Source organism: Neltuma alba, unplaced genomic scaffold (genome assembly GCF_004799145.2).
Source record: "Neltuma alba isolate B1F8T4 unplaced genomic scaffold, ASM479914v2 tig00011195_pilon, whole genome shotgun sequence".
NCBI lineage: Eukaryota > Viridiplantae > Streptophyta > Magnoliopsida > Fabales > Fabaceae > Neltuma > Neltuma alba.
The window spans coordinates 384,006-408,537 of record NW_021635919.1 but is presented as its reverse complement, the minus strand read 5'-3'; the positions used below and the strand labels follow the sequence as shown (position 1 = coordinate 408,537).

Sequence of the window (24,532 nt, the reverse complement as noted above, 5' to 3'; positions counted from 1 at the left end):
GTCAAGCCAAAGTAAAAGAGTCAACGTATATTATTTTTTTACATTATAATGTTAAGAAATCATTTGTGGCCCAGTAGTCACATTTTTTTTTGGGTTGGTTCAAATAATCATGGGATGGTGGAAACAAATCCCACCCAACCACTTTCCTAAAATAATTTCTCATGGAAAAAAAACCTTTTTTTTCCTGCCAATTACTTATGTTCAATTTAACCTGAAATGGGTGATTGATAAATATTAAGAACTCATGATTTATTAGACATCCTCTAGATCTAATTTGAATTGAAGGAGTATTTTAATTCTAAATATATGAATTCAATCTATTTTATTTTTCAAATTTATAATTTTCGTTTTACACTATTACTGTTATACTACACATCGATGGGAGTTTCTATTAATGTAGTAGTTTTCAATACAATTATTAAAGGAGTATTTAGGTAAATCAAACACCTATTTTTTTAAATAATAAACTTAACTCCATAAATTAGTTACGTAACTCCCATATTTAAAATTGGAAAGAGTATGTGTTTTTTTTTTGGGGGCACAGTAATTATGAAGTCAAGTCATCGGGAGAATTACATTTGTATGTGAAAGCTTTTGCTTAACTAATGTCCAACAAAATGTGTGGCCTACACTGAAAAGATGATATTAATGCTTTCATATACCAATTGCTTTGCTACTTAATGGGGCTTGGAGGAATAATAACTACCCTGTTACTTGCGTGCAAATTTATAATTTTTTGCCCAAATTATTTTTATTGTTCACATATATTAAGAGATTTCGTAGTTTCACAAATTAGTTATATATATATATACTTCTCCGGTTCTAAATATAAGATCTATTTTACAGTGTAAATTATAATACAAAATAGATCTTATATTTAGGACCAGAAAGAGTATAAATATATATCTTATATTAAGAGTTGGAAGCAGCATTATATAGAACTCAAGTCTTATGGTGGAATTGCATGCATTGGCCTGTATATTGAACTCGTCCATAACCGAAAAGTTGTGCATAGAAGGATTGCAAATTCCCCTCTTTGTTTGGATGTGAAAAATATAGAGAGAAAAGAATACTCAAAGAGAAAACTTAAAAAAAATAAATAAATCTTTTTAGTATTGCAAAGATTTTTCCTTCATAATATTTTCTCCCGTTATTTTTCTCTCATTTTTTCCTTTTCTGTCATTATTTTTCTCTTATTTTTTCTTCCATCCAAACCTGGCCTTTATGTTATATTAGATCACGCGATACATCCACTATATAAGGATATATAGGAAGTTGGAGGAAGTTGGAAGCATTAGAACAATTTTGAGTTTACTCTAAATAGAAAATTAAAGTGTAGGAACCAAATCTGATTTGAGATTTAGTAATTTTAATATTCTTTCATAAGATTCTTCCCAATAATTACTCTTTCTATTTTTTAGAGTCATTTTCATCATTAACATTGAAATTAAGGAAAAGGTTAAAATTCATTATTATTTTTTTTTGGGAAAAAAATCGAAGAAGCATCCAATTTTATCATTATCACTCATCTGGCGTAACTTCGTAAAAATAACTAATTTTAAATTAAAGATAATAGGAGAATAATATTATAAATACCTTGAACTTATTAATGCTTTAATTTAGACAAAAAATCACGACCTAAAATATTCGTCCCGTTACCCCATACAATCAGGTCAGGCCTTGTTTGGATTTTGGAATGGGATGGGATGCTCTAAAAACAGTTTTTTAATCTTAATTTACAAAATAAAAGTTAAGTATGTGAGCTACTTGCGTGAATAAATAATTTAATTAACTTTTTAAATATTCACCATATTACACTACTTTCGTGGGACACGACCGCAGAGAGACAGACACCCTTGGTCTGCCACGTAAAGTAGTACAGTTGGCTGTTTCGGTTGTCCGGTTACCATGGTAATTTAATCTTGTCGATGGCTAGTCGGTGTTGGATGGAGAAAATAGGGAGAAAAATAAGAAGAAAAAAATATTCCTCCTCCTGTTACTAATATGAGATGTAATTTATAATATAAATTATACTATAAAATAACTTTTATATTAAAAATCAGAGAGAGTGTTAGAAAACTTTTAGTGAAAATATTACTATATCCGATCCTTAATATAAAGGTAAATTATTGTTAAACTTTTGAGTTGACTTTTTGAGTTTAACATTTTTATGTTTTTAGTTTATACAATCATGTTGAATCACTATTAAATTTGTGTTAGTTATAAACTCAATCAAACTTACGAGTACACTCATCAAATTTATCATTTTTATATTTTTATCTTATAAAATCATATCAGCTCGTGCTAAATTTTTGGATTTAGGTGTATTTAGTGACTTTATGTGAATTTTAAAAAATTTCTTTATTGAATATGGTAAATTAGGAAAGTCGATGAATTTAATTTTAATTATTTGGATTCAAAATATATCTAAATAGAATTGTTGTTATTAAAAATAATAAATCTTTTTGGTATTGCAAAAAATTTTCCTTCATAATATTTTTTCCTCCATCCAAACTTAGCCTTCATGTTGTATCAGATCAAGTGATACAGCCACTATATAAGGATATAAGAACTTGTAGGAAGTTGGAAACACCTTGGAACCATTTTGGGTTTACTCTGAATAGAAAATTAAAGTGTTCTTTTAATTATCAGCAATCCTGATAACAAGACACAGTTTTGTTGAAGAAAACAGCTCTTAATTTACATATCTTAAATATACATAAATGCTATGTATTGCATGTTTGAAAACTCCATTTTTTGTTCTTGAAGTGTATTTCGATGCTACATGTACTGTAACAAATTGGAATATGTAAGAGACTATTTTGCCAAACTGAAATGCGTAAGGTTTGAGAACCGATACACAAACTAATAATGCAATAGCCACACCAACATAAATCGATCATCTACGAGAATATGATTACCACAATTACCATACTATGGCAAGTTGGCTAGTGCAAGTTATGACACGTTAGGTTCATACTCTGTTTTCAAGTCTTTACTGTGTTCTCATTCCCAAACATCAATATGCCGATCAAAATCAGTTCAATGATACTCAACAACTTATAATCTAAAACTCAATTTGAAGGAGCAATAGCTCATGCTCTGTTTTTCTTTACTTTATTTTTATCTACAAACACCTACATGCCCATTTGTTAAAAGCAACTTACTCCTCTGATCCTTAATATAAGATCCATTTAACTAATTTGATTAGATTAAGGAAGATAGATAAATTAGTTAATTATAAGAAAAGTGACACATTTTTCCTAAAACACCATAATTATCTTTTTTAATACTTTCTTTCCTTCTTCTATTTGATTATTGTTGAGGAAGTATCCATAGGGGTAATTTAGAGAAAAATGATAAATATAAAATATATGTCTTATATTTAGGACTAAAACCAACTGAAGAATTAGGTCCTATATTAAGGACCGGAGGAGTATTTTATTTGTTTGCGAAATTTTTCATTGATATGTTGTTTATAAGATTGTCATTTCCCTGGAATGGAATTACTGAACTGATTGGAGGGGGGAAAAAAAAGTCAGTATCACAAAATTCAATCATGAGTGCAATAATTATTACAAAAAAAAAGGGCATCATCGTCGAGTATGAATACATGGTCTTAATTTGCTAATTTAAGATAGAGATAATACCTATTCAATCATTATGGCCTTGCGTTTTGGGGAATTCAAGATTGAACTCCGCCGATTTCCCTTGTGGATCAACATTGTAATATTCTGAGGCATATATGGGGTAGACTCCACACTCTTTGATGAGAATGTCATTGCCGATTCCAAAATCGAATTTGAACAAAAGATTTTGGTCGTAAGAGGTGGTTTCATGGTTTCTTTTGTTCCCTTCAATCTTGTTGAGCATCAATTCAGATAGTTTTGGATTAGAACGTAGGAGAACATTTCCAGGACTGAATTTTATGAGTGACGAAAATGCAATTTCGCGAGTCATTTCGTCCAATTTAAAGACGAAGGAAATTTCAGGGGCCATATGCTCTTCCCATGGGAATGAGTCAGGAACGACGGCGCAAAAACCCGCTAAATTGTAAGAAGCTGGAGGTAGTTCGACGATGCTCGAATCATTTTGGGACCTATTATTCCCAAACCACTACGGAACCTTCTTCCCTGGGTAACAAACTGTATCATCATTCTTCTCATGAACTGCTTTCTCTAACAACAACTTGACTTGTTCTTCAATGGCGCCCAGATCTAAGTTCACACAGTTGATGAATGAAAAGATTTTTTCACCATAATTCTCAGATGTGCTTGAAATTGTTGAAGCAGACACCGTCTTCGGTGATGTGCAGTCTGTGGCAATCAAATTTTTAAGGGATGGAGGAAGTTCCGGTAGACTCCGAAGCATGGTGCAACCTTCTACAGGTAGATAGCGTAGCTCAGAAAGATGTGTGATATTGTGGGGGAGTTCAGTTAGGTCGGGCCACTCCTTCAAAGACAACACTTCTAAAGATGGCAATGCATCAAATAGAACTGCCATCTTTTGAATACCAAGGCACATGAGTTTAAAATGACAGAGCATGGTCTGTGGAGGATACCAAGGACTTGAAGTATCGAGCAGGAGACGATTGAGATTTCTAAGGTGATGAACGAAGGAGAGGTTGAACGAGAGTGCTGCGCAATCAGTGGCATCTAATAATTTAAGGGAGGGGGGAAGCTCTGGTAAATATTGAAGATTCCTGCAACCTCCCAAATAAAGCTCTTCCAGACCCGAGAGTTGCCTGATATTATCTGGGAGTTCAGTTAATACCTTTAGATTCTTCAATTTTGTATCACAGAGGTTGAGTCTTCTAAGCTTTGAACAACGCCCAATTGATGGACTCAATTCTTCTATCTCATTTCCTTCTAAATCTAAAGACATTAGTTCTTCTGTTGACACCGAGAACTCCTTAGGACGATAGCACCCAGCTAGTTATATTAATTTCTTCGAGAGATTTTAGATGAAAACATCACTATTTTAACATACTTTGATTAGTATTATTTATGACTTACCAATAGTAATGCTTATGAAGTCTAAGTCTTTGGGGAAATTGCAAAAGGTTGTACGTAATTAAGGTCCAACAAAATGTGTGGCCTCCCTGTAAAAGTTGATACTGATGCTTCATGCCAATTGCTCTGTTGCTTCTCTGCAACTTCCTGTCTTGTTTACATGGCCGGGTGGAATAATAATTAGTCCTTTCATTCTGATTCATAATTCTATTTCAAAAATTAAAGAAGTGTCCAATTTTATCATTATTTAAAGTCATTTGATGTAACCTTTAGAAAAATGAATTAACATTAAATAAATATAATATAGAGAAAAGACAGCAAATTCTTATTTTTTTTAAAAAGGATCAGAGGCAGTACCTTGACCTTATTCACGTTTTCATTTAGATCCCAAAAAAAAAAAAAAAACAGAGTCAGGATATGGGATATTCCCTGGCACAATCAATCTAGTGGTAACTTTGAATCAAAGTTCAATTGCTGAGCTTTCCATGCAACTCTCATCAACTAACGGTAGGGTCATAATTGTAAGTTCCTCCTGTACTTTATGTAAGAGTTATTTTATTAATTTAAGTAGAGGAAAAAAAAAGCAAATAAATTAGTTGATTATGACAAATATGATATAGTCTTCCTAAAATATCTTTATATAATATTAGATTATATATCAGTTTATAAGTTATATAAATTAGTTCAAAAAAATAATAAATATGGTAGACAAAGTGGATTAAGATTTTATATTTAGGATCAAATTTAAAATTTGACATTTAAAATCAAATCTAACTCCTAACTAGTTCTTGTATCAAGAATGGGGGAGTAATTGTCAGCAATAATTAATAGGTTCTAATATTTGTTATTTTTTGTACCAAATTAATATCTATTATTTAGAAGTCCAGTCTTTGATAGAATTGCATGCATTGGCTTCCATGTGAAACTGGTCCATATTCTCACTCGAAAAGTTGTGCATGGAGGGAAAAAATAATACTAAAAGAAAAGACTTTAAAAAATAGTAAATGTTTTTATTTTATTCATAGTATTCTCTCCCCTGTCTTCCTCTCACTTTTAACTCCATCTAAACTAAGGCTTCATTATTATATGGCAGAGACACACACTACACAAGGATATAGGAACTTGTAAGAAGTTGGAAACACCTTCAAACCATTTTGAGTTTACACTAAATAAAAAATTTAAAGCGTTTTTCTAATTATCAGTAATAATGAAAACAAGACAGTTTTTTAAGGGGGGAAAAAATCTTAATTCGCATATATTAAATATACATAAATGCTATGTATTGCAGGTTTGCAAACTCAATTTTTTTCCCTCAAAGTATATTTGATGCTACATGTACATTAACAAATTGGAATATGTAAGAGACTTTGATGCCAAATTAAAATGCATAAGGTTTAAGAACAAATACACAGAATAATAATGCAAAATTCCCACCAACACCGATGGATAATCTGCAAAGTTGGGTTGGGCAAGTAATGGCACATTTCGATCATGCTCTGTTTTCAAGTCTTCATTTAGTTTTCATCTATAAACATCAATATACCAGTCAAAATCAATTTAATTATATTCAAAACTTTAATCTAAAACTCACTTCGAAGGAGTAAGAGCTCACGCTCTGTTTTCTTTACTCTGCTTTTATCTGCAGACACCAACATTCTCACCCGTTAAAAGCAACTTATCTTGTTCACCTGCCAAAATTTTCATCGATATGAAGTTTGTAAAATCATCATTTCCCCTGTAATAAAATTACTCAACTGATGGAAAAAACTCAAAGTTCACTTCCTTCTAACAAATAGAGACACCAAATGATCCTCTACAAGAATAATTACAACATCCGCTTGGAGTTTTAAAAAAAAACAATGGGCCTGTTTTTTTACCTATTCTGAAAACAATTTTTTGTTTTTAAAAACAAAAAAAATAAAAAAACATGTTTGGGAACTTGTTTTTAAAGAAGTGTTTTTAAAATCAAAAAACCAATTATTTGTTTTTAAAAACTAAAAACACAAAACAATTTTAAGATGTTTTCTGATTTTGTTTTCCATTTTGAAAAACCTGGGAAACTTTTCCCTGACTTCTCTGCTCGCTCGACGGCTCCCTTAGAGAGGGTTGGAGTGCCAACCGATGCTTCAGCCTTGTGCTCGCTGTCTCCTCATCCTCTGGTTTCATTCCTCGGTGCTCGCTGTCTTCTCCACTCGGTGCTCGCTGTCTTCTCCGCTTGGTGCTTGTCGTCTCCAGTCTCCCCTTCCTCTCTGCTCGGTCCTCAATCGGTGAGTCCTCAGCCTCTACTCTCTCTCTCTCTCTCTCTCTCTCTATCTGATTAATTTAATGGGTTTTAGTTCTAAAACTTTATGTGTATCATTTAATGGATTTTTGTGTATAGGATTTGTTTTGGTTGCTTGCTGTAACCCTCATTGTTTCATGCCACTCTAATGCTGAGTACTCCGAATAGAGCAAAAATGGGTAATGCGGACAATCCAATAGTTCGATCATCACGAGACAATGACATTTTGACCTAACTTCTTTCCTTCTTTTAAACCATTGTTTCATACCTATTGCTCTTTCTTTAGAGCATATTTCCAAGTTATCTCACCAAGGCCTTTTTGTACAAGTAAGACTAAGTGAAGCTTATGATGAGCATTTAGCTGTGAAAAAAGTACAGAAAGGGTTCTCAAATATTCTTATTTTTACTGCTTAGCAGGCAGATATTTTCACAGGGGGCCGAGATTAGCGAGGAGGAAATAGTGGAAATAGAGGATGAGTTAGTAATTAATGAATAATCATGTCTGGGAAAAGCTAGTGAGGATGAAGAGCTCTATTAATAACTCCTGCAAGTTAAAGTGTATCATGGGTTTGGAGATAGTGAAGTTTTAGTTCCTCTTCTATATATTTATTACCAGCTAGAGTCAATGATGATTAATACCACATCTGTTATACTTAGAAAAGTGATTTTGTTAATCTTCTGCATTTAGCTCTTCCCACACTATGCTGGCAACTGACGCGTGAAGCCAATCGATTCGCTAATAAAGTGTGAAGATTTAAGGCAGAGTTTAAGCCCAAGTTTAGTAATTTTTAATTATTTTACTGTTCAGCGAATTATGTATATAAATATTATGCAGTATGCTATTGAAATGTGTGTGATTTCATTAATGGGGCTACATAATTACAAGAACATGGAGTTGATTCAGTATTTAGACTTTTGTATTGTTGTTTTTAATAAAGCCCATTGAACTATTAGGATTTCTAATAAGTTACAGGCTATTCAAATTGGAAGCAGATAAATTTTAACAATAATAACGTTGGTTTCAGTTTCTTTACCCTTCTTTATGGTTTTTTTTCAATTAACATGTGAACTTATTAAAGATAAGTACTCTATATAGTAGCATTTGATTCTACATTTCTATGATAAGTTTGAGTTTCATCTCATTAGGCTCAGAATTTCTGCACTAAATTCAATTGAAGGGTTTGGGGTTCTTGGTCCACTTGATTCGGTTTTGAGCCAAGCTACTCAGGCTTTGTTTGGATCCACAGTTGAAACAACTTTAACCAGCTTATAAGCCTATAAGTATGTTTGCATGAGGCTGCACAATGTCTATTTTGTAGGTACATCCTGAGGCTGCACAATTCAAGAAGCATGGCCTAGAGTATTATAAATTGTTAGGCATACTTTTTAACAAAAGCACTGCAACAGGTGTATTTCATTATGCATCTACACAAGATCCACCAAATTCCGATGATGAGGTTCAACTTGAGAATGAGTATCTTCACTCTAGAGTCCATGTAAACCTTGATAAGGATGAAGATGACGTTGCCCTAGACGTAATTGAGCACGTTACGCATAGTGGAAAACGAAGTATTGAATTCTCTGATAGAAAGAAAAAGAAAGAACCTAAGTCTATGCGAATGGGAGAGGCAATTTAAGCATGGGCTGAGGCATCTAAAGCTAGAGCTGAAGCTCAACTTGCTAAGGTTGAGAGGTGGAGGTCGAGGAGTAAAGCTAGTGTTGGAACCCCATCATCTATTAGTTGTTCTATTACTGATTGTGTTGTCGTGCTTAATGAGATGGACCTCCTTAATGACATTTATGTCAAGGCAATGAAACAATTTACCCTCTCCGTGAATAGGGAGTTGTTTATGGCTGTGCCTATGGAGAGAAAGAAGGCATGGTTGGAAAGCTTATAAAGATATACTACTTGTAGTTTTATATTTAGTGATGAGCTATGTTTAGTGAAAATTTTACATTAACGTGAACTATTTTAGGTATAGTTTTATTGTTAGTTTATATGAACTATCTGTATTTGACAATTTCACATTAATTTTCAATCATATGCTTGATTCAGTTTTTGTATTTTACAATTGATTGATTTTATATGCACAATAATTATAGATTAATTTTATGTACAGTGAATGTATATGCTTTTTCTTAATCATAATAGATGTTTTTTTAGTTAATAGAAAATTTTGTGTTATTTATTTGTCATTCTATTTGATTTTTATTAAATTAGTCTTTTTACTAGTTTTATTAAATTAGTTTATATTATAATAAGTTATTAAGTGGTTAATTTTACACCTTTAAGTTGATTTTAAAAATAATTTTTAAAATTAATCATCCAAACAAGTTTTTATATTTTATTGTTTTTAAAAAATTATTTTTAAAAACAATCAACCAAACATGTCTTTTTGTTTTTTGTTCTTAAAATTTGTTTTCAAAAACAGTTTTTAAAAATTGTTTTGAAAACAAAAAAACAAAAAACAAAAAACAAATCCAAATAGGCCCAGTATCTCTTGTTTTAAATATAAAAACTAAATAATTAATTTAAAGATAATGAGAAAATTAGTTAAGTTTGTGTTGATTTTCGTAAATTATCCTATTTAATCATATATTAGAACTAACCTCAATGAAATTTTTTTACCATCAATAGGAATATTTTAGAGAAAAACTATAAATTTAAAAAATAAATAAATTAATATTTTATATTTAACATCAAACAAAGTGGATATAATAATTCATTTATTATTTTCAGTAATATTTTATAGAAAAAAATTTCAGCAAAAGAACCCTGTAATTAGTATTTTTCAATTTATACAACTAACACTTAAAATGAAAGTAAACCCAAATTGAAATTTTGAAATTAAAGAAAATGATAAAAATGGCCTTTTGTAAATAACAATTAATCCTGGAATAACAAGTCTTCATTGCAAAATAACAAGTGTTGATTTGGTATTAACATGTTTGTTCCTGATAAACAACAAGTGAAATAACATGTGAATCAATTAAAAATGACAACAATTTATTTAAGAATAATAAGTCCTGATTGTGAAATTACAAGTCTCAATATAAAATTAACAACACTTTTTTTTAGTACATAACATGTGAATCAATTAATAATAACAATAATTTATCTGGAAATAACAAGTCCTGATTATGAAATTACAAGTCTTGATTTGAGACTGACATCACATTTTTTCAATGGAATTAACAAAGTGGTATTTTTGTTATTTCTCTTAAATTTTAAAATTCTAATTTGGATTTACTTCATTCTTTGTTTCTTTTGAAGTGTTATGTGCCTCAAATTAAAAAAAAAAAAAACTAACTTCAGGTTCTTTTCTAAAAATTTCCCTATTTTATAGGGCATACATAGGATATCAGTCAAAAAGCCAAAGGTTGTATCTTCAATCATTGGATTCTTTCTATTACCCTTTCAATCATCTTCCCCTCCACTGCTCTCCTTTTTCTTTAACAACTATTGAACTAAAACTCTAATTGGTCTAACTTAATATTTTATAAAAATAAATATTATTATAAAAGTAGATAAATAAATTTAAAGTGTTAAAATCTGATGTTGTGAACAGTTCATATATAGCTATAGACTGTTACAATAAAGCAATTTTTAAAATTTTTTTATTACAGTTATAAATTGTTCAGATCATATTTTAATATTTTAAATTTATTTATTTATTTTTTAATAATTTTATTTTTATAAGATGTTAAATCTGAACTATTAAAATTTTGATCCAATAATTATAAAGAGAAAAGAAGGGCAGTGGAAGAAAAAAATGATGGGAAACGCTGTGGAGAGTACCGACGATCCAATTCCTTCAATTGCAGGGTCCCTTGTGTCTAAATGCGTGTTGCTTTTTTGCTTGTGAATGGTTTGTACCCAAGAGGTGATGTTGATGCTAGTTAACGGAGCTAAGCGGGGTGTTTCATCAAAATTCAATTGCTCTCAAATTCCACCCGTGGATGGTAGAGTCATTGTTTTTAGTAACATATATTTTTAATATATAATCATATAATATAAGAACCATTTAACTAATTTGAACATATTTAAAAAATCAAATAAATCACTCAATTACAATAAATATGGCATAATCCCTCTAAAATATTTTTATAGGGTATTAGATTATATATTAATTTATAGTATAAATAAATTAATTTGAGAAAAATGATAAATATGATAAACAAATTAAGATCTTATATTTAAAACTAAATCTAATCCTCAACTAGTTTTTATATCAAGAATTGAACAAAGTAATTGGTAGTGATAATAGGCTCAATTTTATTTGAAAGTAAGTTAATTGGTGGGTTCTAATACGTGTTATTTTTTGGACCAAATTAAAATATATTATTTAGAACTCAAGTCTTTGGCAGAATTACATGCATTGGCCTTCATATTAAATTGATCCATATCCTCACCAGAAAAGTTGTGCAGAGAAGGAAGAATAAATGACCCTTAAAACTTTAGCTTAGTTTGGACGTGTGAAGGAAAATAAGAAGAAAAGAATATTAGGAAGGGAATTCCAAACAAAAAGAAACCAATTTTCTAATTATTTTTAGAAGTTCTTTTTCATAGTATTTTCTCCCCTTATTTTATTTTAACCATTTTTTCCTCCATCCAAACCAAACCTGTGTTATATTAGACCAGATAGCATACACCATACAATGACATATGAAGTTGTAGGAAGTTGTAAACTCCTTGGAACCATTTTGGGTTTACTGTAAGTAGAAAAAATTAAAGTGTTCTTCTAATTATCAGCAATCCTGAAAATAAGACAGATTTTTTTTTAAACTCTTAAATTTACATAAATGCTATGTATAGCAAGTTTAATTTGCAAACTCATTTTTTGCCTTGAAATATATTTCGATGCTACTTGTACAGTAACAAAACAAATTAGAATATGCAAGAGACCCTATTGCCAGATTAAACTGTACGAGGTTTGAGAACCAATACACAAAACAATAATGCAAAAGCCACACCAACACCAACCGATTATCGAGAAGAATAACTACCACAATTACTATAATATGACAAGTTGCCTTGTGCCTCATATGAAAAAAAAAAAAAAACAGAACTTCTTATCTTACAAAAATGATTGGATTAGAGAGAGTACCTTGAACTTGAAGCTCATAATCGATAAAAATAATGTTGAAGATGTGAAAAATGCAGTTTTATTGGCAAAGGAACCTCTCTGTAAAATCGAATCGATGATGATGTCCAGTTTAATAATTCATGTCTATTATTAGCGGGGGGGAAAATCCATGCATTAAAACGATAAATATAAAAGTAAAACAGCCAGGAAAACTTCCGTGAATTTCTCAATCAAACCGTTTTTTTTTTTGGCCTTTTTCGATCTTATTTCGGATTTTATATAGAATGACCTACTGTGTAATTTATTTGTTTGTTTTTGGCCATTACTTATGTTCAATTTAACCTGAAATGGATTTGGCTGGTTTGGGTGCTAAACGGATTGATAAATAGCAAGAACTCATGATTTATTAGACGTCCCCAGATCTAATTTGAATTGAAAGAGAATTTTAATTCTAAATGTAAGAATTCAATCTATTTTATCTTTCAAATTTATAATTTTCTTTTTATACTATCACTATTATAGTACACTTTGAAGGGGATTTCTATTAATGTGGTAGTTTTCAATACAATTATCAAACGAGTATTTAGGTAAAGCAAACACATATTTTTTTAAGTAATAAACTTAACTCCACAAATTAGTTACATAACTGCTATAGTTAAAATTGGAGGGAGTGTATGTTATTTTTTTGGGGCACAGTAACTATGAAGTCAAGTCATTGGGAGAATTAAATTTGCATGGTTGGCTTCCATATTAAAGTGGAGCATATCCTAATTGGCAAAGTTGTGAATAGGGAAGAATAAATGACCCGTCATGAACTGTTAGACCAAGTAATTGGGCTAGCTAATAATATACACTATACAATGATATACAAACTTGTGGGAAGTTGTAAACTCCTTAGAACCATTTCGGGTTTAGCTTAAACAGAAAATTTACAAAAAATTAAAGTGTGCTTTTAATTACCGGCAATACTGAAAACAAGACAGTTTAAACAAACAACTCTTAATTCACATAAATGCTTGGTATTGCATATCTGCAAACTCCATTTTTATCTTGAAATATATTTCGATGCCACATGTATTGTAACAGATCGGAACATATAAGAGACCTTTCTGGCAAACTAAAATGCATAAGGTTGGAGAACCGATACACAGACTAATAATGCAACTGAATCTGAGCCTTTCAACGACAATGAGGTGCCAGATCTGTAACTAATCCATTCAGGAATTTACTTTTCTTGGTTACCCTCAAATCTCAGTTTGTTGCAATCAGTATTTGCTGTGATAGCAATCAGCAAATTGCCCATCTTATGTAGTATTCCTGTCATGAGTCATCATACACAATTAAGTTTGACCGTTAAAAATACTAGGCAACTGCATAATTTAACAGTCAAATTTAACGATGGATAATAGTTAGGATATTTTTGCCACTAACATGAAGGAATAATGATTGGCCTTGGATAAAAAATATCAAGAATCATTCATCCACTTAGCCGCGACGTCCCAAATACAAAATGTAAACTTATTGGAGACTCAACTGAAATATGCGGTGTTTAGGTTCCATGCACTTACTGTCACTACCTTTGATTAATATTTAGTTTGATATTTATTTTCATTCTAAATATAGACTTTAATTAATTTTGTCTCTCATATTTATTCATTTTTCTCAAGATAGTTCTTATAGTAGTTGCACGTGTGGAATGCTTCATGAAATGATGTTTGATTAGTAAGAGTATTTTAGGAAAAATAATACATACTATCTCCGGTCCTTAATATAAGAATTCATTTGACTTTTATTTTGATCTTGATTATAAAAACCAAATCCATCTTGTTTCTCATGTTTATCTATTTTTTTTTCCAAGATATTCCTTGTAATAATAATAATTCTAGCTAATACATTTGATTAACAAAGATATTTTAAGAAAGACAATATATATTTATTACAAATAACTAACATAACTAGTTTTCTTAATCTATTCAAATTAGTCAACTAGCTCTTATATCAAAGACCGGATGTAGTATTTATTACAAATAACCAACTTAATTAATTTTTTTAATCTATTCAAATTAGTTAATTAGTTCTCATATTAAGAAGTGGATGTAGTATTATTTTGGTTAGTAGTTTATAAAACTGCTTTGCAGACGGTGTCAAGAGCTGACTCTTGTCCAAGTTTAGTAAATCAAAATCCATTAAGAATCGTCCTAAGGCTGGAAAGGTAAGATTGAAGAATCTTTTCTTTTGGGTGTGGCTTTGGCCAGTATTTTCTATAAATTATTTAGCGTGAATAGTGTTGTCAATGATCAAGTCATAATTTAATATTTGATCAATATTGTATAAGACTCACTCCAACATTTAAAATTAGTTTAAGAAATCTGTTAAAATTAGGTAAAAATGATAAATACGTAAAAAATAAACATTTTTTTTTAGATATGTCCTTATCTGCAGAGGGGCAAGTGAGAGAGAGAGAAATAGTGAAAAGAAAAGAGAATTTATGGGGGGAAAAGATAACAACAGATAATAGAATTAATTAGGAGTAAAGTTTGTTAAAAAAAAACATTTTAATATTCATACAACCCAAGCTGGATCTTATCAAACCGATTCAAAAATTAAGACCTGAGGGAGTACTAGTCATATTAATTAATTACTTTCCCACAAATAACAAAATAGTATAACTTGTAATCAGAAATTTAAAATTTACGACAATCGCACGTGCCACGTGCATGTCATAAAATACCTCTGCATAGAATATCTCAAGTCAGGCTACATTCTCTAGTGTGTTATTGACCATTTAATAAATATGACCGACTTTTAACGAAATGTAAGTCACACTAATTAGTTACTTCTGGTCTCTTCCTATTTTCCGTATTGCCTTAGGGTATGTTTGGCTCAATGAGAGGAAGGGGAGGGAAGGGATTTTAATGGAGGGAAGGGGAAGGGAGGAGAGTGGAAGAATTTTAATATTATTTTGTTTGGATTTATAAAAAAAGAGAGGAGGGCAGGGGAAAATATTTTAATATGGACAATTTTGCTCTTATTTTATTTAAGATATGGGCATAATGGTCACAACATGACAAAATATAGACATAATAGCCACAACATGACAAAATATGGGCATAATAGTCACAACATGACAAAATATAACCCTTTCCCTCCAAATCCTCCCAATTTTGGAGGGGAGGTTGAGGAGGGGAGGGGAGGGAAAATTTTAAAAAATTTTCCCCCCTCCTAAAATTTGTGTGTTGCCAAACAAGAAGAAATGATTAAAATCCCTCCCCTTCCCTCCCCTCCCACCCAAATCCCTCATACCAAACACACCCTTAATAATTGGACATCACAATCAGTGTCTGTTATATCAAGATCTGCAATTTAACGTAATAACAAATTGAAAATCATTTGCAAATTACAAAGTCAAGCGCACACATTCTTGTTTCAGTGCAAAACTTTCTAAATGCAGAGAGAAAATGAAAGCAAGCATAACAAAGTGAAGAAAGAAATTAATTTGAAAGTAAACAGAAGAATATCCAACTCACGAGACTAAACCGTCTTAATGTCAAACATCAATTTTCTTTTATCTCCAAGAACAGTATGAACACATTTTCCTATTAAGCAGCAGCATCCGCGGTTTTTACTGTCACCTTTTCTTGGCCGAGAATGATGATTAAATACATATGTTATGTCAAACTGCAAAGACGGGAGCACATAATAATATTAGTTAATAGAATATTTTTGGGTATAATATTAGTTAATAGATATCAATGATTGAATATAGGGTTTACATCAGAAAGAAAGATATGTAACTAAAAATCAATTCAAGAATTTAATTTTCTTGGTTACCTTCAAATCTCGGCTTGCTGCAATCAGCACATTGCCCATTGATCAGTACTTGGTTATGAAATCCAGAGGAGATAAAAGCTTTACCGCTTCACCACCATTTACACCTACAAATACAGGTGGCTAAATCATGAAGACTCTTTCCTTAGCCTCTGCTGACTGTTGCAGAAGTTGAACTCTCCTGTAAATAGACAGAAATCTAGCAAAATAGAAGGACTTGTGAAAAATAGTTTCGTCTTTTAATAGAACAAAGTTACATGAAGATAAATCATTTTTCATCCTAAATATAATCATCTTAAGATTTGGTTGGTTATTTCACTTCACCAACATTTTTTTTAAATCACGGTATCTAATGAAACTAATCTATACATACCCAGTTTCCTATTATGTTACGCTTTACTGGAATTCTGCATCAAGAAAAATATCAGCGTATTTGTTTGAGATGATACATACTCATTCTAAGAAGCCAAGAAAGTAAAATCCTACTTTTGGAAACAATTGGATATAAACACATCAATAGAATTAAATATATTGCAAAGTAACACATTTTTATTTAAAAGCATCATCTATATTTGTCTAGGACAGCTATGGTATGACAATGTCAAACTTAATTGATGAACTGTAAAAGGGACATACACACCGATCAAGTAATGCGTTGCTCTGTAGATTCCAAATTCAATTGGGACAGCATAAGTAGCAACTCATCAGCATAATGAGATGTCTCGGACTCAGAATTCAGGGGAATAGATTGAATGATATCTTTGTAAGATTCCTTCAATTTCTTTGTTGAAGGGAGTTGATGTTGCTCATCATCAATATCCCGATGCCTCTTTTTTGGCATCCTTACCTCCACTTTCTTTTGTTGGAGGAAGTTTGTGTACTCTAAGACATATATTGGCCGAACTCCACATTCTTCGATCAAGCAATCACAAATATAATACCCACGTTCACCGATCTCAACATCACCAAACTGAAATTGAAATTCAAGCTCCTCATTATAACCTGTTCCCTCTCTTCGGTATTTGTGTAGTATGCTTTCACAATAAAGGGGATCATACCATAGAAACACATTATCATATGAATTCAATTTTTCCATTGAATAATGCCATCCGTTTGGACCTTGCAAATCGGAGTCATAATTTCCCTGGTCATCAACCAGACAGCATGCACATGATGAGTGACATTGATCTCTTTCTTTTGAGGAGAAGTCAGGTATGACAAAGCAGAAAATGAAACCTATTAAGTTTTCAAAATCTGGAGCAAGCTGAACACCCACTAGGAAATCTACAAACTCTATCATTGAACTTTGGTAAGTAAACCACTCTGGAATAGTACTTCCTTCAAAATTGCCACATTTTCCTTGCTTCAATGAGAATCTAACATATTCGAGCATTTCATGAAATGAATTCTCATCAGCATAATGACAGGACTCTCTTTGGGTCCCCAAGTTTGGCTCCCGTCCCATTTGTTGAATGAAGTCGCGATATTCCGAGGCATATATTGGGCAGACTCCACATGCTTCAATCACTCCACATGCTTCAATCACACAATCAACGGGCTCCCGCTCAAATCTGGCAACAGAGAATTCAAATGATGCCTTTGGCTTGTAATTAGCATTCTGGTTGTCCATTGCTTTATGAAATTTTAGGAATGAGTGAGGTTCACACCACAGGAAAACATGATGTGATCCCGCATTTTCATCTGTCCAAAATATAAACTCTGAGCCATAGCACCGCTTACCATCATAATAAACTTGGCATTTCATGTAAGGCTTGGGGGGATGCTCAGAAAGAATACAGCAAAAAACGAAGCCGATTAGGTTGTTTGTGGTTAAAGGAGACTCAATAGTTATATAGTTGGGAGCCTCTGTTCTCTGATAAGATCCAAACCACTCTGGAACTTTTCTTCCAGGGTAACAGACACCACCTTGTCGTTGACTGTACACTAATCGCTTCAATGAGAAATAAACACTTTCCTTAACATGAGATAAAAAGCGGTTCTCCAATTTCAAGCAATCTACCAGACATAGGGTCTCCAATTGTGGTGCAAAAGGTATTGAAATGGGTACAGTCTCCAATGATATGCAACCACCGGCTTCAACGTTTTTGATGGATGGCGGCAGTTCTGGCAAAGAACGAAGTTTTGTACAATTGGCCAAGTATATTGCTTCTAGATTTGAGAGATACTCGATACTAGCAGGCAAGCTCACTACATTAGTTCCAGTCAAAAGCAGTGTAGACAATGAAGATAAGGACCCGATGCTTTCAGGGAGTTCATACAACTTTTGACAACCACCAAGAATAAGCTTTCGAAGATTTTGGAGATAACTAACTGAGGAACAGAGCGTTGAACCCACCATTATTTCATCTGCCAACGATGGAGATTCAATATGAGAAGTGAATTGTAGCGTCTTTAATGATGTGCAGCCGTAGGCACGTAATTCTTCAATGGATGGAGGAAGCTCCGGTAAAGATTGAAGGTATCTGCAACCGTTTACATCAAGACATTTCAGCCTCGAGAGATGCTTGATATTGTCTGGAAGTTCAGTTAATGTGCATGACCCTGTCAAAGAAAGTGATTTCAGAGATCGCAAAGCATCAAATAAGCTATGGAGCTTTGATTTGTCTATCATTCCCTCAAAACCCCAAATATGAAGCTCCTCAAGAGATCTCATGCAACAAATGTCATTAATTGGAAGATTCTCTAGTTTGAAACCCTTAAGCAAGAGCCTTTGAAGTTTCTCCATAGGCCCAAGTGAAAAGTCTAAGTTCTCGACTCTTGAGTGGGATAAATTCAAAAAAGTTAGTTTGTCTGAAGAGAATAAAAATTCCTTGAGACTACAGCAACCTTCAACATCTAGTTCTGAGATCGATTTTGATTGGCTCCCTGCTTCCAAACTCTCTAGGTTTTTACAATACCTAAGACATATTGACCACAATCTCGGAAGAGATAAAATGGACGAATGAAGACGGCATAAACTTTCACAACCACCAAGATTAACCCGTCTAAGTCTTTCAGCGGTTGACAAATCCGGCAACTCTATCAATTTTGTGGATCCCCAAAGGTCTATATCCCTTAAATTCACCAAGTCCTGCAACAATTAAAAAGAGAAATATTACATAGGAAACAAGAGTCTTAAATTTGAATCAAATTGTAAAAAAGAGAAAAGTTATAAGACTCATATTTGTATGTTATACCTGCTTGCCATCCCATAGTTTTTGAAGGCGGCTACGGGGCATGCGAAGTTCAACTAGCTTCTCAGCACAGAATGACAATGGTAAAGACTTTAAAGGAAAATTGCCCCACTCAAGAGCCCGTAACAAATTGGGAAATGATTCAAGCCCTGAAGGAAGATTCACAACACACGATCTTCTAGGGTCAGATGAATAGAGTTTCAAAAGCCTTAAATTTGTTATCTTTCCAAAGGAATCAGCTCTCAATGTCAATTGTAATTCTTCAATTTTAGACAAATCTAAACTTATGCCTTGAATTGCATCACTTCCCTGAACAACACAAAAGCCCAAAAGAAAATAAATAAATAGCTTTATATTAACAATTTCTTTTCATTCGTTTTCAAATGTTTAATTAGAAAGGTAAATATTTTTCTTACTCGATCATTTTTTAGGACGTTGATGATCTCGTCAGAATTCCATAGTCGACTACGTCCTCCAGGATTCTTACACTCTTTGCGAACAATTTCAAAAGCCATTGATTGAATTAAATCATGCATCCTTATCACACCATCACTAAGACTTATCAACGCCTTATCCACAAGAATTCCCAAACCAATTCTTGCGTTAAAGCCAAAGCTCTCTAGCATTGCTTCCACATATTGTCTAGATCTACCTTTAAAAAAACAAGCAATGTCTAAAAATATCTCCTTCACTTCGTCATCGAGTCCATCATAGCTCAATTTTAACACATCTTGAATATCTTTATTGGCCATCCTTTCTAATTTACTCAAAGCATCTTCCCATTGATCTGCAGGTCTGGAATGTAGAAACGAACCCAAAACGGTTAAGGCCAGTGGGATGCCTTTGGCATAAGCAAGTGCTCTTTTAACTGGTTGTTCGTATTCACTTCCATAACCATCTTTGTGGAAGGCTTTGAGGTTGAAAAGCTCAAGTGAATTGTTGTCGCTCAATGCCTTGGCCTCATGTATTTTATCAACTCTTCCAACAATAAGCACATGCTTATCTCTACTTGTTATGACGATTTTACTACCAGGTCCCAAATGAGGAACTTCACTCTTCAACTCACTCTTCAACTCGTCTAACTGCTTTGTCTTGCTAACATCATCAAGTACAATCAAAACTTTTCTACGATTGAGCCTCCCAAGAAATGTATCCTTTGATAGTTCTTGGAAAAGTTCGTCACGTACATATTTTAACCCATGCTTTTCGTACTTTTCTGTAAAATTTTTCAAGAAGCAGCAACTATCAAATTGAGAGCGGAGCTTGGCAAACACAACCTGAGCCATTGTTGTCTTGCCTATCCCGCCCATCCCCCAAATCCCAATTGTCGAGGATTCTTCGAGCAATTGCTCAATATGATCCAAATTCTCATCAATTCCAATGATATTTTCTAATACACTTCCTGAGTACCCATGGTTCAGTTTGTTGATGACGTCATTGACAATGTTTTGAATGAGTTCTGCTTCGTCCCTGATATAAGAAAAAGAATTGTAGAAGAAAATATTAATGTGTCACGTGAAAATTAATTAAGAAATAATATATTAAATAAAGTGACAACTAATTGATGATGTTTGTTTTTTGCATCACAAGATTATTATTTTTTTAAAAAAATGACAATTTTCTTCATAGTTTTATCAAATTTGTGTGGATATTTTTCCTCCATTTTCAAAATTATTAAGAAGGATTAATTCAAACATAAGAAATGTATACATAATTTACTCTACTATATGCGTTATTCGTCGTGACAATTAATTCAAAGAAAGGTCATGTTGAAGAGTTAAAAAATCAACTTTCATCTGATAGGGGAAAAAAGAGGGAAAAAATCAACTTTCAGAGCTAAAGTATCCAATTTTGAGATGACACCATTTAAATGATGTCTTTTTCATGTAAACCCAACAATGAAAAGAAATTAAGTTTATAAGTCATGTATACACGAGTATTGCAGAACATGATCCAACATCATTATTCACTGCTAGTTAATTAGTTGTTGGATAAGCTAATATGGAAAGAAAAATGCAATTTATATGAATATGAAGACCAATCACAGTAATGAGTAAAAGTATGAAACCCTGATTTAGATACTTGAAGTTAGAGAATTAAGAGTGACCTATAGTTGCGGGAGTCCCATCCTGCTAGGTTTGCAATCTCAAAAAGTGCTTGTCTCCACTCTTTCACCTTCTCTGGGTTTTTCTCCAAATGTTCTGCAAATGCTTTCTCATAAGCTCCCCTTTGATTGCGTGCATGAGATGGGTCGATTTCATAGAAGATAGGAACAACAATTTGTGCCTGATGTTGTTTGCAGCAAAGGATATGAAGGAGCTCATTCAAACACCATTTTGAAGTGGCATATTTTTGAGAGAAGACCACCACAGAGATGGATGAATCCTGAATTGCTTCAATGAGTGACTGGGAGATGTCATCGCCTTTTGGGAGCTTATAATCAATGTATGTCTCAATATCTCTGAGGCACAAGGCAGTATGGAGATGGCTGGTGAAGGATCTGCGAGTGTCCTCTCCTCTGAAACTCAGAAACACATCATATTTCTTGGAAGAAGAAGATGATGATGGGGAAGCTATGGCAAACATGGTATTCTGATTACTCTCTCGGATCTCTCTCTGCCTTCTGTGCTGAGAAATGGCAAAAGTGAGCTGATGATGGAGTATGTATGGCAACGGATAGACTTTATTCACTCTTTCAGGTCTTCAGAGCCAAAAGACACGCCAACTGATACTTTTACCCTTTTCACATTGGAACTAATAACAAATTTCATTCCCATCCTAACCCCACCACCTTTCTTTTGGCGACAAAAAGTAGGGTCCATTGCGTGTGAATTACATTGTCCGTCCCTCATACGATGAATTACAGGGAAAAGTCGTACCCTCAATGGTAGGGTCCATTGTATGTGAATGACTGTAAGTTGTGTAACTTTTTCGCATGTGAATGGTTTGTACGTAAAATATGATGTTGGTGCTTCAAGCCAATTGCTCTGTTGCTTTTCGGCAGCTTCCCCCTACTTAACGTAGCTAGGCGGAACGTTCCAATCAAAATTCAATTGCTCTCAACTTTCACATATTAGTGTTAGGGACATTGTTGTTACTGACCTCTATTTTTCAATATAAAAAGTACTTACTAATTTAAATATATTAAAAAATAAATAAATTATTTAATTATAATATATTTTATAGAGTATTAGATTATATATATCAATTTATAATATAAATAATTTAGTTTGAAAAAAATGATAAATATGATAAACATATTAAGATCTTATATATAATATTAAATTTGACTCCCAACCAGTTCTTATATCAAAAATTGAATAGAGTAATTGTTAGTAATGATAGGGTCAATTCTGTTTGAAATTGTGTTAAATGATGGGTTCTAATACTTGTTAGTGATGATAGGGTCAATTAAAATGGTGGGTTCTAGCTAGTACATTTCGATGCTGCTTGTACTGTAACAAAATAAATTGGAATATGTAAGAGGCCCAGTTGCCAAATTAAAATGCACAAGATTTGGGAACCAATGCACAGAGCAATAATGGAAAAGCCCCACCAACACCAACTGATCATCTACAAGAATAATTACCACAGTTACTATAATTAATTTGAAGGTTGAAAGCGTAAAAATATCCATAAACTTTTATCTAAAGTGCATCCATCACCATAACCTTTGTGGAGGTGCAAAAGTATAATAGTATAATAAAATTTAATTTTTTAAAAAAATAGAATAATTAATTTATGGGTATTTTGGTAAAGTCATCCTTTAAATTCATTTTTTTTTTGGGCCAAAAATCCTTTAAATTCATTGAGTAAGCATTTTCTGTTAATGTGACCTATGATGTTAACATTTAGTAACTAAAAATATACTTTGCGTATTTAAGAGACTAAATTAAAACTTAATGTAAATTTAAAAGACTAAACATATATATTAACCATAAAATTATTGGCATTATCATAGTATAATAAAATTTAATAGAGTTTATCTGTTAAAACTGGAAGAATTAATTTATTTGTATGGTCATTGGTACTTTTACAAACGTGAAAAAACATAATGGTATTTGGCACACTTTGATTAAAAGTTTATAAGTATTTTTGTATCTTTGCCTCTCTTTTTTTGAATTAGCAGCATTTTGATACTTTCATAGCATTAGCGTGGGTGAAATCATTTTGCTCTGGTCTTGCAAGTTTTTATGTATTTTTGCACTTATGAAAAGATTATAATGGTGAGTATACTTTGAGTAAAATTTTTTAGGTATCTTGGTATGTTCACCATTTTAAGTATAATATAATATTATGACTTTTGTGAATTTTTGAAACACACTCTTTTATTTTTGACCTTTTCTCAATCTGTTTTCAGATTTTACATAGAGTGACTTCTATTTGTTTGTTTTTGCTCATTACTTATCTTGACTTTATGTTCCTGTTTGTTGGTTCAGTTTAACTTGACATGGGTTTGCGTGCTGAACGGATTGATAAATATAACAAACTAATGATTCACTAGATCGGTCTAAATCTAATTTGAATTGGAAGAATATTTTAATTTTAAATATGAAAATTCAGTTTACATTATCTTTGAAATTTATAATTAAAGGAGGAGATTTCTATTAATGTGGTAGATTTTATATAAATTATTAAAGTAGTATTTAGGTAAACCCACAAATATTTTTTAGAAATAATTAATAAAATTACCTAACTCCTATATTGAAAATTGGAGGGAGTATATGTTATTTTTTGGGGCACACTAATTATGAAGTCAAGTCTTTGGGAGAAGTACATTTTCATGAAAGCTTCTTCGGGTAAAAAAAAAAAAAAAACAACAAAGAAAGAAAGAAAGAAAGCTTCTACGTAACTAAGGGGGAAAACCATAATGGAGGTACCTGTATTTTTTTTAAATTTTCAATTTAATACCTATATGTTTTTTGTTCTTAACTAAATCTTTAATTTTACTCAATTAACATTATTAATCTTTATATAGAGACTAAAAATGCCAATAGAACAAAGTTATAAGAGCTAATATTGCTAAAAAAATAAAATTAAATGTTTAATTAAGAGAAAAAAACACATAGGTACCAAATTAAAAATTGAGAGAAAGTAGAGGTACCCATGATATGGTTTTCCCTAACTAAG

The 24,532-nt window shown here is 32.1% G+C and overlaps 1 protein-coding gene and 1 long non-coding RNA gene across 2 annotated transcripts; one reads left to right on the top strand and one right to left on the bottom strand.

The window, feature by feature from the left end:
* On the top strand, positions 1–17,455 carry LOC114762103 (uncharacterized). The gene is made up of 3 exons (XR_003742223.1): positions 1–11; positions 5,460–5,461; positions 17,372–17,455. It is a non-coding gene; the product is annotated as an uncharacterized LOC114762103 (long non-coding RNA).
* Positions 17,456–21,991, bottom strand: LOC114762129 (disease resistance protein RPP4-like). The gene is made up of 5 exons (XM_028951586.1): positions 21,510–21,991; positions 19,819–20,872; positions 19,406–19,711; positions 17,544–19,299; positions 17,456–17,472 (listed from the first exon to the last, which is right to left on the bottom strand). The coding sequence occupies exons 1-5, from the start codon at positions 21,986–21,988 to the stop codon at positions 17,456–17,458; spliced, it is 3,612 nt and encodes a 1,203-aa protein (XP_028807419.1). The 5' UTR covers positions 21,989–21,991.
* Positions 21,992–24,532: the final 2,541 nt, after the last annotated feature.

Excerpts from the sequence above, each read along its gene's own strand:
- LOC114762129 (XM_028951586.1), bottom strand. The coding sequence starts at position 21,988 with ATGTTTGCCATAGCTTCCCCATCATCATCTTCTTCTTCCAAGAAATAT. Across the intron at positions 20,873-21,509 it reads TGGGACTCCCGCAACTATAG|GGACGAAGCAGAACTCATTC; the intron begins GTCACTCTTAAT and ends TTCTTATATCAG. Across the intron at positions 19,712-19,818 it reads ACGTCCTAAAAAATGATCGA|GGAAGTGATGCAATTCAAGG; the intron begins GTAAGAAAAATA and ends TGTGTTGTTCAG.